The 15,185-nt window shown below is 39.2% G+C and overlaps 1 protein-coding gene across 6 annotated transcripts in view; it reads left to right on the forward strand.

The window, feature by feature from the left end:
• Positions 1 to 15,185, forward strand: part of MYO16 (myosin XVI) — a 393,567-nt gene that overhangs the window by 121,653 nt on the left and 256,729 nt on the right. For all 6 annotated transcript variants that reach the window (XR_003921201.2, XM_029999071.2, XM_029999067.2 and 3 more), the window contains exons 3-4: positions 6,145 to 6,215; positions 10,093 to 10,236. Coding sequence is in view for 5 of the 6 variants with exons in the window: in XM_029999071.2 (XP_029854931.1) it covers positions 6,145 to 6,215; positions 10,093 to 10,236 (215 nt within the window). In the remaining variant the exon portion in view is untranslated. The remainder of the gene's footprint in view (positions 1 to 6,144; positions 6,216 to 10,092; positions 10,237 to 15,185) is intronic.

The raw sequence follows: 15,185 nt of genomic DNA on the forward strand, positions 1-15,185 counted from the left end.
GTGACAGTGCATTGACAGGAAGCTGTCAGGGTTGCTGAATGCATGGGCATGGATGTGTAATAGTTGAGGGTGCAGGGCCTGGTGGGAAAGTAGCAGAGGACTGGGCAGAAAGGAAGGGACCTATCTTGTCACGTGCCTTCCTGTGCTGCTTGAAGTTTGCTCCCACAGTGGAGTGATCAAGCCCCTCAACTGCTTCCAGGCGTGGGATCTGACTGCTTTCTCCACAAAGAGAGCATGGGATAGAACTAACACGTGTTTTGATCTGGGCCTAACGTTAAAGCTGGGAGAGATGTTGTCTGGGGCTGTAGGACTACCTTGGTCAGCTTTTTTCATTGGTGGTTTGGTTTGTTTCTTTTAAAGGTAGTGCTGTGTTGAATGGAGGTTAGGAATCAGCCTGACAATTCACATCACACTTTCAAATGCAGCAGAGAATCAATAGCTCAGTTGCTTTGGGGTCATGGTAATCTGATTCCTGGCTCCCTGAAAAAATTATAAACCATGGGAGCTCTGCCAGGGAGGATGGAAGCATCAGCCCTATCCTCATCAGTGCTCTGTTCAAACAGTGGACAGTATAGCTTGGATATGCAAGGCTAAGGTTTTCAAAAGTCTTTTTCTTCTCTTCATTTCTGCATTCTGTGAATGGTGTAACACTTAGCTGTCCAAATGTTGTGCATATTTCCTTTATGGTTTGTTGTCTTTAATCTTTATGCAGCAAAGGTGGGAATTTATTTCCAAGAGTTCTTCAGAAAATGAGAAGATGGGGTTTGAACAAGTTTGACAGATGTTGCTAGTGGTCGCTGGAAATACTTCAAGGAGCGCGAGGCAAGTGGCAGTAATATACAGCCTGAGACAGGGGGAGAATGGGATAATCCATTTCAGGAACAGCGTGGTCTTAGCTAGGCTTCTGCAGCTAGTCGTGTTTCTGCACATAATGAACAAGTAGAGCTTTCCAGGTAGAGTTATTCCTGCTAAACTAAAGAGGACAAAAATAGATGTTAACAGGAACAAAGTTTACACTAGCTAGCTGCTACTCCCCAGAGGAAGAATTGATAGAAACGTAGACTGGTACTCTATATCCAGCGCAGCAGATGGCCAGTGGTTAAGCTTTACATATGTTAGACACTTTTTTTGTCTTTTCTGTTACTACTAAAACTGGATTTGCTGTGAATGCAACATTGCCCAGCTCCTAAGTTTGCATTACCATCAGTAGCTGATCACTGGTGAGTTATTGATAGCCCTGGGCCCTCTGAATTCATCTTCTAGGCTCTGCTGTCACTTCTGATCTTTACTACTTTTGTCTGCAGCGTGTGAGGCATAAGATAGTTCTACATGCCAGAGCAGGTAGATTCTATTCAGCATAGCAGAGCGTAAGTACTGGTTATTGCTGTATATGTAAAAATTCTTAACACATTACACGGCACAGTTACATAAAGCTGAACGAAACTAAAACATGTTAGGTAATTGTCACCTTGTCATGAGCCAGTTGCTGTAACAGCTAAAAAAGTTAAAGCTCCAAGGAAGCCAAGACAAGCCCAGACAAAGTAAGCCTTACAGCCCTAGTCCCACTTGCGAATTTAGTACGAGACCTGTGGCTGGTAACATGCATGGCCATAGTGCCTTTACTGGATTAGAAGGCTACGTAATAAGTAGTAATCCAGTCAATGCAGCCAATGGAGTGTGGAAAGCTATTCAGCTCACTAGAGTAATTCAGTTAAAATTGTAACATCAGGGATATGTAAAAGGCTACCTTGAGACTTTGTAACTTCAATGCTTTCTAAAACACCTTTAGATATGAAATCAGGTGTGAAATTCTACTCGTAGTTGATAATTTTGCATGTCAAATCTAAAAGGCATCAGAGAATGGATGGACCTGTTCATACACAGGAAAGAAGGGCTTGAGAGTTTACTGAAAATTCTACTCTTGATTTTATTTAAGTAGACGTCAGCTTCCTGCCTTAAAGCCTGTTTTCAGTCTCCTCATCTTTTCTGGAGACTTCTCTTCTGTGAAAGATTACAAATAAAACAAGTTTTAAAAGAAAGTATTGTGAAGACTTCCCTAAAAATTATATTAATTAAGAGATAGCATTTCTGGAATATAGTTATCTATGACTTTCTGTCCTCATTAGGGAAATTAATTCCAAATTACGAGCAGTAACTAGAGTAGTTCTGTCAACAGGAAAAAATGAACATATGGTGAAGATTTTCCTACTGACTAGTAAAGTCTTAAGTGAATGACCTAAGCGAGTTGCATGGTAGGAAGGGAGATTTTGCTTCTGTGATCTTCTTTATTTTCTTTTTTGTGTGTGTGTTTTGCAGGGGGGATGAATTGAAGGAAAGAGAAATGTTTTTTACTTGTCTTTATATGCAGGTGAACATAGCACATAATCCTGATTCAGAACAAAGACTCCTGCCCAGATGACAGGAGAGTTTGTGTATCTTGCCCTGGTAGTCTTTGTGATGTAAATTTCCGAAAGCACTGATCAAGCTACATGCAGTAATGAGGAAAAATAAACCAGACAAAGAAAAGAACTACTGAGCTTTTATCCACTTACCCTATTTCTTTGTATGTGACTTGATAATTTGTTTATGGTCATAGTTATTTAATATTCTACTTCAAGATCAGAGTTTATGTATTAATTCTTTATGCTGTAATCTTGGTCTGCATTTCTGCTGGCGGGGGGGAGCAAGGCAAAAACATTCATTCTTATGAATTTCAATCTCACCTCTAAAAATGGTCTGTGATTTTTTTTGTTTGTTTGTTTGTTTCAACAGCAAGGTGTTGCTAAATGGATCTGGAAAGGCATTACTTAATTTTACATAGCTTCTCTATAAGAACCAAGTCTTTGGGGCTTTGATGGAACAAAGAGGCTCAACAAATTGTCCAGATTTTCTATACCCAAGCAGTCACAGGCTCTTTCTGTCGCTTGGTTACTATTTTAGGCTCCAGATGAAATTCTTGTGGAATACTTTCAGAAATGCAGTTTCCCAGCCCTCTGACCTTCCTGTGTGTCCTGCTCCTGCCAAAAGAGAGGGGTGTTCATCCTCTGTCTTTGCTTACAAGGACCTACCCAAAAGCCAGTTTTGGTGATCCCAAGACTCTTAATGATTGAGTTCATCTCAATGACCCAAGAAGAAACTCTCCATTTTATTTTTGCTGGGGTTATTTTGTGCTATTATAGTCAGTTCCCGGATGCAGAAGTAGGCAGAGGTAAATGATGTGCAAATCCTTTTGCAAATGGGGGAAGGGAACAGAGCTTTGTGGTTGGCTCCTTAATTGGCTTACCCCATCTTGTAGAAACACAGACTAAGGATGTTATTTAATTATCAGCCTTAGTCAACATAAGACTTCTGCCACCAAAATGCAGTGTGCTTTCTCTGCCTCCACGTGATGTGTGCATTTGTATCCTCTGTGCTGTTGCTATGCAGTCAGTCACATTGATGGGGCCAAAAACTAACCTTGCCAGGAAAGGGGGCAGGGGGGCAGGGAAGGCTTACTGGACTTACTGGTCCAGTTGAATGTGCAGCTGCATAGGTGAGGAGAGCTGGCAGGAGGGAAGAGTGGGCCTTGCAGTGGGTAACATGCCTTCCCCCTTCTGACAGCAGTACAATGCATGAGAATACACCATAAAGATGGCATTTTCAGAGTTAGGTACTCTCACCAATGTCATCAGTTAAAGCCTTCTTGAGCACAGAATTATGGCAGTTTTGTAATTCCTGCAAATCATGCTTTTAAGGACTATCTGCCTTAATTCCTGTATTTGCAAATAAGACTATCATTGCAGGTGGAACCAAGCCATAGTTCACATTTTTAACCTACACACAGAGTCCATAAGAAAGAATGATACGTAAAAACACTGTATTAAGTGGCTGAGAGACTGAAATGGGTGTAATTTTATTCTTTTTCCCTGAAAAGTAGGGATGGAGGAAGGGGAACAACTTGGAGTGTTAATTTGTTGAGGCAAAATCCTGATGGGATTGGCAGAATGAAATTACTTTCGGAGCCTTAAGAAATCTTCTGTTATATGGAATTTGTATTTTCTGGCCTGCTAAAGAAATAGCATAACATAGCAATGTTGAAAATACTAACTCTTGAGGAGGATGTAGCTGCACACCTATTTAAGGAGGGAGGATGTACAATAAGGTCTTTACTCACTAAAACCTGATGTAGAGGAAGCATCTTCACATGTGGTCAGCAATTTAGGTACTAAAAGAAGAAGGAACTTAGTTCTGCACCTTTATTTTTAATGGTCTCTGTCTGGATGTGGACCACTGTGTACTTTAGTATTGGATTTATGGATCGGAGGGCAGAAAGAAATACTGTGCTTTTTGTCGTCATCTATTTTTCCCAAGGTTATGAAAATTTTTAAATATTTCTCCATCCTCCCGCTCTGCTTCAGTGCTTTTCATCTTGCTTGGCAGTTATTGTGCAGTTCATTTATTCCATGTTACTTAATGTTCCACTTCTACTTTTGGCAGACATGCTGGGGACAACAGTGACTTCTAATAGTAGTTAACTTTCAAAGTGGCATTTACCAGAATGTAGAAGTGTTTTACAGTTATGTAAATTAAATGAAGCAAAACCTTTGGTGAGGAGAAATATGTACTGTGGAACTATTAAATAAAGTATGACTATTAATAAAGTATGAATTTATACAATGGTTTGGATTGATGTTTGATTTTCAAAGTTTAAAAAAGAACAAAAGAATAGATGGATTTGTATAACTGTTACAAATATTTGTCCAATATACCAGTGTTTACTGTGTGTGAAGTATTTAGTAAGGATGATGCCAAGTCTTTAATTTTACATACTTGAAAACATTTAGCCAAATTTTCTTTCTTAGAAAAAGTCAGCCTAAGGCACCTGGTCAAAATTAATTCAACACTTTCAGAAAATATGCTTGTGTAAATTGACGATATTTGAAAACAAAACTGACCCCTTTCAAATAGGTCAACTGAATGTTTGAATGCTGTAAGAAGTTTAAATGTACAGTGAAGATGAGAGTTGCAAGATTTTCTATTCCCATACAAAATACGCATGGATATGGAGGAGATGGTGTTACATGAGTCTCTTGACAGATTCACATAAGTTAGAAGAGCCTTGAGACAAATTTATGGCCCTCCTGTAGGACAGATGCTGCAGTGGAACAGATTTCTGGGGTACTCGGAACCTAAAATTTGTTTGCAGACCTTTGCACAACTCTGTCCAGGAATCTTAACTAGTAATTAAAACCAGGATTTGCAGATGATGAAGGCAGAACCAGCTGTGTTCTTACACAGGAAACATTATTGACAGTTATTCTCCTGGAGGGAGGCCTTTTGAAAGGGTTCTTCATATCAGTTTGGTGAAGACAGGGTTGCAATGCCAGTGTGGATTCCCCTGATAATGTCTGGCATTGTTTCTGTGCAATTCTGCTCCAGGAATGAATGCTGGTAGCATGAGTTAGTCAATGCTTTGATTCTGAGTGAAAAGGTTATAAAGGCAATAAAGACCACGGGGAAAAAGTGCTGAATTTTCACACTTGAGTGAGCACCAATATGAAGGGTTGTGGTTTTGCTTCGTTTATAAGCTTGTTTTCATTTCAGAGGGTTTTGATACATGTAACTGTGAGTGGAGTTTGACTCCAAATACCATTTTAAGAATTACGCTGTGTCAGTGATCTGACAATGCACTGGAAAAGTTGAGTGCAGATTTTTTAGCTTTGGTATGATGATTAATTTCAAGTGATATAAGTTACGAACACTAGTTTCAGTTATTTACAGAAAAAGCCAACAAATCTCATGGGAATTCTACAAAGTAAAATAAAACCAGTTGACTCTTATTTTGCTCCCAAATAAACTAATCAGGTGATTGTGACCTTGAGACAGGGTCTCTCCTCCAGCTCTCCCCTCTCCTACCTACAGAACTGACGTGCTCATCTGTCTGTTTGAGAAGTCCTTGATACCGTTCATATTTAACATCATTATTAAAGGTCCTTTGCTTTTGGGCTTAGCCATTAAAATAGATGAGATGGGAAATGCTGATATGAGAGGTTTGTATGTATTATTAAATCTCTTAATGAAGATGATGAAGAATCAGCCTATTAACAGCTCAGAATTAGGTATATTGCTCCTTAATTCTTGTTCCTCTTTTGCTTGGTATTTCAGTGCTGCGGCTACTGAAGGATGGTGCTGACCCTCATACACTTGTTTCCTCAGGAGGCTCTTTGCTCCATCTGGTAAGAGTGATTGAAGATTAGTGTTAGCAACTGTGGATAAATATGGTGGGATACTGAGTATCAGATGGGCATATTAACAAAAAGAAAGGCTTAGCAATAATTTTTTATCTACGCTGCCCTCCATGGTGATGATGATTGCATCCAGCTATGCATGTGAAATAAATGGTCATTTTCAAATTGCTTACAAAAGGATGGATCATGTTGTAGGAATGGTAACTAACAAAGTAGAATTAAAGGTTTTATTTATAAATTATCTGTGCAGTAAGAAAGACCAAAGGAAGTATTGCTTGATTCTGAAGATAGAATTCTATGGTTCAGAGATTCACAGATCCTATATGAAAAACACCATGATGTAATGTTTCTTTTGGTTTTGTGCATATTTTCTTGCACCGATTTCCTGTATGTTGATATTTAACACGTTATCTGCATTTAGTTTATTATTATTTGCATAGCAGTTTAGATTAAGTAGTTGGAAGGTAAAAGGAAAACAGTTTGTATACAATGATGAAAAGAGAAGCAAGGTGTTAGGGCATGTGGAGGAAAGACTGACAGGCAGACAGAAGGGAAATACTGCAGAGGTAAAATTCGGGCTTTGCTGAAGCCAATGGCAAAACTCATCATAAATTCCCAATTTATGGGAATTTATTTATCATTCCCAATGATCCTTTAATTTGGTCCGTGATGCTTCAATTGCAGACATGCTTTCTATTCAATGTGAAACTATTTTAAGATACTTGGATCCAACTTTGTTGCATTATGCTGCTAAAATAAATGTGACTTCACAAATACAAGGGCATAACAGACACAGTGAAAAGTCTGCTGGAAGGAGTTTTTCATTTTAGAACAGTCGGATTAAGTTTCTCCCAGTATGTACACAAAATAGAGTGATTTCTTGATGAAAAAAAGGATCCTGTAATATTACTGGACTCCGGCACACCTGCAGTGATGCTCTTGCAAGATGTAGTGTTTCCCTTGTGTAATTAATCTGTTTTCCATCTCCCATGGCCATGCTGCTTACAAAGGACTTTTGGAAATAGAGGCCTGGGTAAGGGGAGGGTGCAGTAATGAGTCGAAACAGAGAAAATTTAAGTTCTCTTTTCTCTCCTCCAACTATTTGCCTGCTGCAAAGGTGCTCGATCACTCTCTAAAAATGCAGCCTATACAACTTGTTAATCTTTGCGATGTCCAAAACTGAGGCATCCCAAATCTTATCCTGTGCTGAAAGCCCTAGGAGACAATCAGCGTGGCTGACGTGACATATGTCTCACTGGCATTTTAAAATAGAAGAAAGAAAGATCCATCTTCAGGGATTTTAGGTTGCTTTGTCTATCTAATTCAGCAGATGCATACTTTTTAACTGCAGTTGAACTGTGTCTTTTTACGTTTCTTGATCTTCTGCATTATGCCCCAATTCACTGTCACATTCAGTATCTCCAATGGTGCCTGCTGCTTCACAGGCACACTTATGCTTTAAAAGGAGGGAAAACTTCTGCAGGTAGAAATTTGCAAGAGAGAACTGTGTGTAACCTACTGCCTCAGTTTGGTCAGTTACTTGTAAGTACTCACAATTCATCTACACGAAAATGCTGGTCCTATTGGAGATAGGGGCAAACCTGATTTCAATGAAACTTGGATTTGACCCTGATTTGGGAGCAGTACAGATAGGAGAGTCATGATACAGGGAAACTCACGGTAGTAATTTACCATACATCTTTTTTATATTTTTAAAGCGTACTCAGATCCATTCTAACTGCTAGTTTTACTACTATAATTCTATGTAAGCTGCTTTCTCCAAAGGGGAGCCCGATCAGTGTTTATTCTTTCCAGTTGTGGAGTAAATGTTTTTATTCCAGAATGAATGGAAAATACATTTATCTTCACATCTTACTTAAAATCTGATTCATGATGCAATTCCTTTTTCTTTTTCCATTTCTGTTACCTTACCCAATGTGATATATTTCTAAAAAAAAATCAAATGTGACACTTCATAAAGATTCTGTTGCTATCTCTGTAGACAGTATCCCAATACTCTTGAATCTCAGGGAAGCCATTGGACTCCATGAGAGGAGAAGTACCAAAAAGAGAGTACTTGCCTGAGTTCCTCATTCAGTGGGAAGCAGGTAGTGTCATATCAATTCATGCAGACAATCACCCAACCCACCCTAGTAACAGAGTGTATGAGTGCCAGTTTTCTCCTGAAACTTGGACTGAGATTGCCCAATTGCTTCACAAAATCAATTAAACAAGCATCAATGAGCAGCAGCAATTAAATTGCTGCTACAAATCTAGGCTGTTTTCAAATGGGTAGCTAATCACAAAAGGGTATATATCTATTATTAATACACAAAATGGCTCAGTGACATATGTAATTTCTTTTGTATGGAAGCTTTCTAGAAATTTTTTGCTTAACAATGCCTTGAAAATGTGATTGGTATGAGATTAAATGATCTGTATTATAAAATGTTGTATCTCTGATTTGTTAAAATTTGAACATGAACAGCTCAATGTAAGGTATAGTACAGATAACAGTGAATGATACTGATGCAACAAAACTGTTTCTGCAGCTGTCAGATATATATCAGAACTGAATTCTGTTCTGTAATTTAACGGTCAGTATGTTACTTTTGGAAATCATTTAAAACAGGGCTGTTTTTTGGCCTCAGAGTTCAATTTTCATCTTCTCAGTTATATATATTTATGATCACAGTAGTACATGCAGCTCCTACATTTAGTTGAGTATCTCAGCTATGCCTTGACTTCACAGTGGAATCCAGTTAAGCACTTTTCTTTCTTCCCCTTTTCCTCCAGCGTCCTGGCTTCCATGCCAGATTAATACAGATCAGCAAACTGGATGCCATGGTGTGGTTCCACATGTGATGCAGACATAACAACATAATTATTTAACCGTCACTTGCAAATTATCTACCGATTTCATTGTATTTGTACTCTCAGTGTATATGTGTATTTTTGCGGGCAGGGAAATATTCCACAGCTTTAAATATTGGAAGAGACATAGATATATTAAAGATAATATTCAAAGCATCTAAGTATGTAATACAGAAAATTAGTCTCCCTGTAGCCTCTCTCCAGTGGAGAAAGAGAAAGAATCCTTCTCTTTAGAGTTAACTGAGCTTGTATGTCAGGCCAGAGTTAGGATCTTAACTTGGATGCTCTGATTGTCTTTTAAAGTATTATCTGTAAGCACATCCATAAAAAGTCACAGATGTGACAGAGGAGTAAGCTCAAAACAATGGCTAAGCCAGTTTCTTCTCTGCCAAAATTAGTGACTCTCATCAAAACAAAACAAAGTATACAAATCCACATGTGTGCAGACCTCCCCACCTCCAACATACCCTTAGTGTGCAGACTATTTTTCTGTCAAGAGAGACTTGAATAGGAATCAGTATAGTTTGTGGATTGGAAATAGGAGTGGCTGTGGAGAGGTGTGCCTTATTGCTATGAACTGCACAAAAAGGCAGAAATTCATGTATATGTGGACATACGTACGTGTGGGTGTACATATGCTTAGATGCTACTGCTCATGATGAGATCATCATGCACTGATGCCTGTGCACTGATTTGGAATGATGATATTGAACTGAAAGAAAGCCTCATCCTTACCGTAGATTTCAGCAGATTTCATATAGTCCTTTTTCACAGGCAATAAGGGATTCTGTGAATGATGCACATGGAACTTGTAGTCTCCACAAAACTATTTCTATAGATTCATCAGCTCTTGTCCCCTACAAACACAGCAGTTTAACTACAGTGCATCATCTGCTCAATTTAAATGTCAAATGAAGCAAAAATTGTATGTAATAAATTCATTTGTACACTGAGTAAAACACCATCCCTAATCTGCTCTTCTTTCTTCTAGTGTGCCCGCTATGATAATGCATTTGCTGCAGAAATTTTAATTGACAGAGGAATAAATGTAAATCATCAAGATGAGGACTTCTGGACATCAATGCATGTAGCCTGTGCATGTGATAATCCTGATATTGTCTTGCTACTGCTACTGGTAAGTAAAGCAATCCAGTGCTTTGTGTGCTTGAAAAGGAAACAATGTAACACCACAAGGTCTGAAACTGCTGTATGAATGCAATATATTACTACTAATCATATCAGTGAAAGCATATATTGTGTGTGTTTGTTTCTTCACATTGTTTTGGTGCTCAGGATTTTTAGAAGGCATATAGTGAAGCATTTTTAGGCCTTCAACAAGAATACAGTATAAACATAAATGTCAAGTCTCTCCTATCTCTTCCCTGTGGTCAGGAGCATATATCTCTGATAAGCACTCAGTCCCAAATGGGGTATTTGGATAATTCTTTTCTCCTTGTTACTTGCTGTTAAGAGTTGAGTTCACAGACAATCTTATCAAAACCTCCTTTTTAAAAACAAGTATTCACTCAACTACAGTCAGTATTCAAAAAGAAGTGTTTATGGACGTGGTCAAACTGAAGCTAATTTAGTATTTCTCTAAACAACTTTTTGAAGCAGAGTTTACCCAACATAGTGATAGATATGGCATTCACCCATTGTAGAGAACAGCTTTGTTCATGTTGTGCTTCCATTCCTAGAATCACAGCCTCTAGTTTTACACCAGGATGTTAATGCAGCTCTTTATCCCAGTTAATTTTGTATTGCTCTTGAAAGCAGTAGTGCAGCAACTGTTCACAGTCTGACTTATGATTTTTTTAATCTATTTGTATAATTTAAAAATATGTATGTTTTTAATAGGTCGTTCAAGTAGATCAGCATTTTTAGCATACTTATAATGGTATTTCAATGTTACAGGTAAAATGAAGGGACAAATATTTTTAAGGACTGTATACTTGATAATAGCTGCGGGAGCATAATAATGGACTCAACGACAGATCAATATGATCACAGTTGAAGACCCTTTACTAGAGCATCAGGCATCATTTTTATACATTGGTCGCATCCGTACATGCGTTTAGCTATTTTACTATTGGTTACACATATTATTCACGCGCTGTCCACGTGCCTAGTTACACTTAATGATTGGTTATATCAACTCTGTACACGTGCATAAACATAGGACGTAACTGGTGATACCAACTAAAACATGCGAAACTTGTCTCAGTCTAATTGGTCAAGATAAACTGCTGAATTGAGGTTCTTTGTGCAAAGTTCCCTTTATCGTGGAATGCGCACCTGTGTTCTTTGAATTGGCATCTTTCTTTTTTTTGTCTTCTTGTTTATTCTGTTCAAGGTCTTCTAAAGGTGTCTGAAATGCTCTTGCGACTGTTAGCTAAATATGTGTCCACAATTCCCCCTTTTTTGTTTTTCGTCAATTAACACCTGCTGTATTGCCCTTTGCAAAGATCTATGAACACAATTAATTAAACACGGTAAAAGCAACATTATATCTAATAAAATACATAAGAATAAAAGAAACCCCGATTTTTAACAAAGATACAAACCAACTCCTAAGTCCCCGTCCCGCAGCTAAACGCTCTAAGCCGAAATGACAGCTTTCTTAATTGCGTTAAAGCTCTTGCAGCTCCTTCTTGCCTCTGCAGTTCTGTTATCTTGTTTATTAATTGCTCCACTGTCCAAGTTCCTCATGTCTGTTGTTTTCTGGTGGTTCACAGTCCTTTCATACTGCAGCTGTCACGTACTCCGGCCCACTCATGCTAACTGCGGCCTACTTATGCTAACTCTAAATAATCAGGCTCAAAGAAATGTCCCCCATTTTCCATGAAATCTCCCACAAATAGCTTTCATGAAATCACTTCGGGAGATTGTCGACTCCAATCCTCCTGTTCAGAACAGAGCCAGCTACAGCAGCTTGCGCAGGACCTATCTCATATAATCGTAGAATGGTTTGGGTTGGCAGGGACCTTAAAGACCATCTAGTTCCAACCCACCTGCCATGGGCAGGGACACTTTCCACTAGACCAGGTTGCTCAAAGCCCCATCCTACCTGGCCTTGAACACTTCCAGGGATGGGGCATCCACAGCCTCTCTGGGCAGCCTGTTCCACTGCCTCACCACCCTCACAGTGAAGAGCTTCTTCCTTACATCTAATCTAAATCTATCCTTTTTTAGTTTAAAGCCATTATTCCTTGTCATATCACTTGTAAAAAGTCCCTCCCCATCTTTCCTGTAGGCCCCCTTTAAGTACTGGAAGGCCGCTGTAAGATCTGCCTGGAGCCTTCTCTTCTCCAGGCTGAACAACCCCAACTCTCTCAGCCTGTCCTCATAGGAGAGGTGCTCCAGCCCTCTGATTATTTTCGTGGCCTCCTCTGGACCCGTTCAGGCAGGTCCATGTCCTTCTTATGTTGGGGACCCCAGAGCGGAAGGCAGTGCTCTGGGGGTGGGAAGTGTACAAACTTGCTGGGCAACCTGCGCAGAAAAAAAAAAGGTTTTTATTAGGTTTAAACAGAATTTCCTGTGTTTTAGTTTGTGCCTGTTGTCTTTTGTCCTTTCACTGAGCACCACTGAGAAGAGTCTGGCTCCAGCTTCTTTACTCCCTTCATCAGGTATTTACACACATTGGTAAAACCAGCCTGAGCCTTCTCTTCTGAAGGCTGAAGAGTCCTAGCTGCCTCAGCCTTTCCTTTTATGACGGATGCTCCAGTCCCTTCATCATCTTTGTAGCCCCTTTGCAGGACTCAGTATGTCCGTGTCTGTATTTTACTGCAACTGGTGCCTCACCAGTGGTGGCATCTCACCAGTGCCTAGGCCTGCTGGCAGTGCAGTCCAAGAAATCTGTGGCCCTCTTTGCTGCAAGGGCACATTGTTGGCTCATGCTCAACTTGCTGTCCTCCAGGTCCTAGTCCCGGAAGTATTTTGTGTGGGAAGCTGTCTAGCTAGACAGTAGGAAATAGTAAAGAAAAGAGTATAGCCTAAATTTTGTCATTCAAAATAGTAATCTTGTAGGGAAACACCTGTCTCTGCTTGAAGGTAATAGGTGGAAACACTGTTCTGGATCTGTATACCTATACTAGGTCAGTGATGGGAAGAGGGGCTTTTAACCAGTGTGATACTGATTAGAGCCCTCTTGGGCTTTTGAGGACTTGGGTCCAAATGTCTCCTCTTCTACAGAAAAGTCAGATCAATGTCTGTCTTCTCCAGGAGGGTATTTCACTAGACTGTTAGATAGATTTCATAATGTACTTATTTTCTTAGGAATGCTTCGGTGCTTAATTGCTAATGCGAAAACATTATCACCAGGTTAAGTCGCATCCACAGAGATTAATGGGATAGTTTACACCTTAGAGCTGTTGTTCCAGGTTTTCATGGTTACATGTGAGCTCTTTCTGAAATACATAGATATTCTCCCTTCTAGCACATATGCTTCATTTTACAGAAGACAGGGTAAATAATATCCCATATTAAATTTGAAAATAAATGAAAAATAAAATCTTTTATTCAGTTCAGAATTAGTGATACCTTCCTTCCCTTCATCCCAGTTCTGAATTGCTAAGTTTCAACCTTTATTTGAAATCAGAACAGGAAACTCTTGAAGGTTTTGCTGTATAGACTCTGGTTCCATTACTCCAAATTGGAAAGAATTTCTGAATGGAGAGATTCTTCCCCCAAAATGCTGTGTCCTTCATAAACATGTGTTGTGCTTTTGAATTGCTATGACAACTTTAATGAAACAAAGGTTTTTCTGGTGGTTGTTTTGTGGTTTTTTTGATTACCTAAGACTCATTGCAATTATAATCTCCCAAGTCAAAGCCATCATGTTGAGTTATTCTTCATGGAATATATGAGTGTGCTGTATTCAGTTAGAGTGGCACTACAAGCAAATAGTCTTCAGTAGTAGAGGGTATTATCTTCTGATTTTCTTCAGCATAGTGAATTACAGCAGTATGATTTTGAGTCAATAACTATGCTAACTGTAATGTAATGCCATGTATCTGAAAGAAGCACTGTGGCTACTATCTGACCTTCTGTAAATGGCATGGGCTTCACCAAAACTTTTGTTTGGAACCTGGAATTACTTCTACTCTGTCCTGTGGTTGCTTCTTCCAATCTGTAACTTTGGTTTTAACATTGATCTGTACCAGATCTTCTCTGGTAATTTCTTAGGATTCTGATGGCCTTTGAGGCTATACCTGCTCTAGAAAAGCAGAAAGAGGTGTCTAGGAGTCTTCCTGGATGCTGGACTGCAGTTATCTGTACTAGCAAACTGTTAGAATGTCTCTGGCATGACTTTGGCATGTGCCATCTAGATTCCTTCCAGGCAGCTCCCTGGCGTGGTTTTGAAGCTGGAAAGTCCCAGGGACCAGTTTGTATCAGCTGTCACATTGTAGAGGCTAAGAGTCTTTACTGAACTCAACAAGGTCTCTTCCATGCTAGCTGGCTTCAATGCCTGGAGTTTTCCCAGGTCCATTTGATTTAATAGTAGAGATACAGCCTTTGTCATGCTTGGAATGTCTGTTTTCTCAGCTTTTCTATTACAAGTATAATTAAGTCCAGTAAATATACAGTGCAACATGTATAAATCGGATTTTCTGTTCTTAGTGCTTAAAATAGTATTGCTTACCTAACCATGGTCATCAGGTATGTTTGGTAGGAGTATCCCATTCTAAACATTATCATTACTCTTGGCAAATAAGGGGTAAAACTTCCAGAAGGTGGTATTTTATCTCTTGTATTACCTTGATCTGTTCAGTGTATATACTTTCGAAGCCTGTGTATCCTTTGCATTCTGTGTGTACTCCTAAACTGATAAAGAAATTAGAATGGAGAAGCTCATCTATAAAAACTCTTGTATTGTGGGAAACTATTGTAATGTGGGGAATTTTCAGAAATATTGAATGCTGTGCTGTTGTTGACATTAATAGGAACAGTTGGGGTCATACAGGGCACTTCTAAAATTTTTTCCTTGCCTGTTTCTGCAAGAAGCCCAATCTAAGAAAAACTCATTAAGTATTTCTACCCAGGGTTATATCCAAAATTGTTTTTCAGCCCCCATCATTTGAACGT

Source organism: Aquila chrysaetos, chromosome 23 (assembly GCF_900496995.4).
Source record: "Aquila chrysaetos chrysaetos chromosome 23, bAquChr1.4, whole genome shotgun sequence".
NCBI classification, from domain to species: domain Eukaryota; kingdom Metazoa; phylum Chordata; class Aves; order Accipitriformes; family Accipitridae; genus Aquila; species Aquila chrysaetos.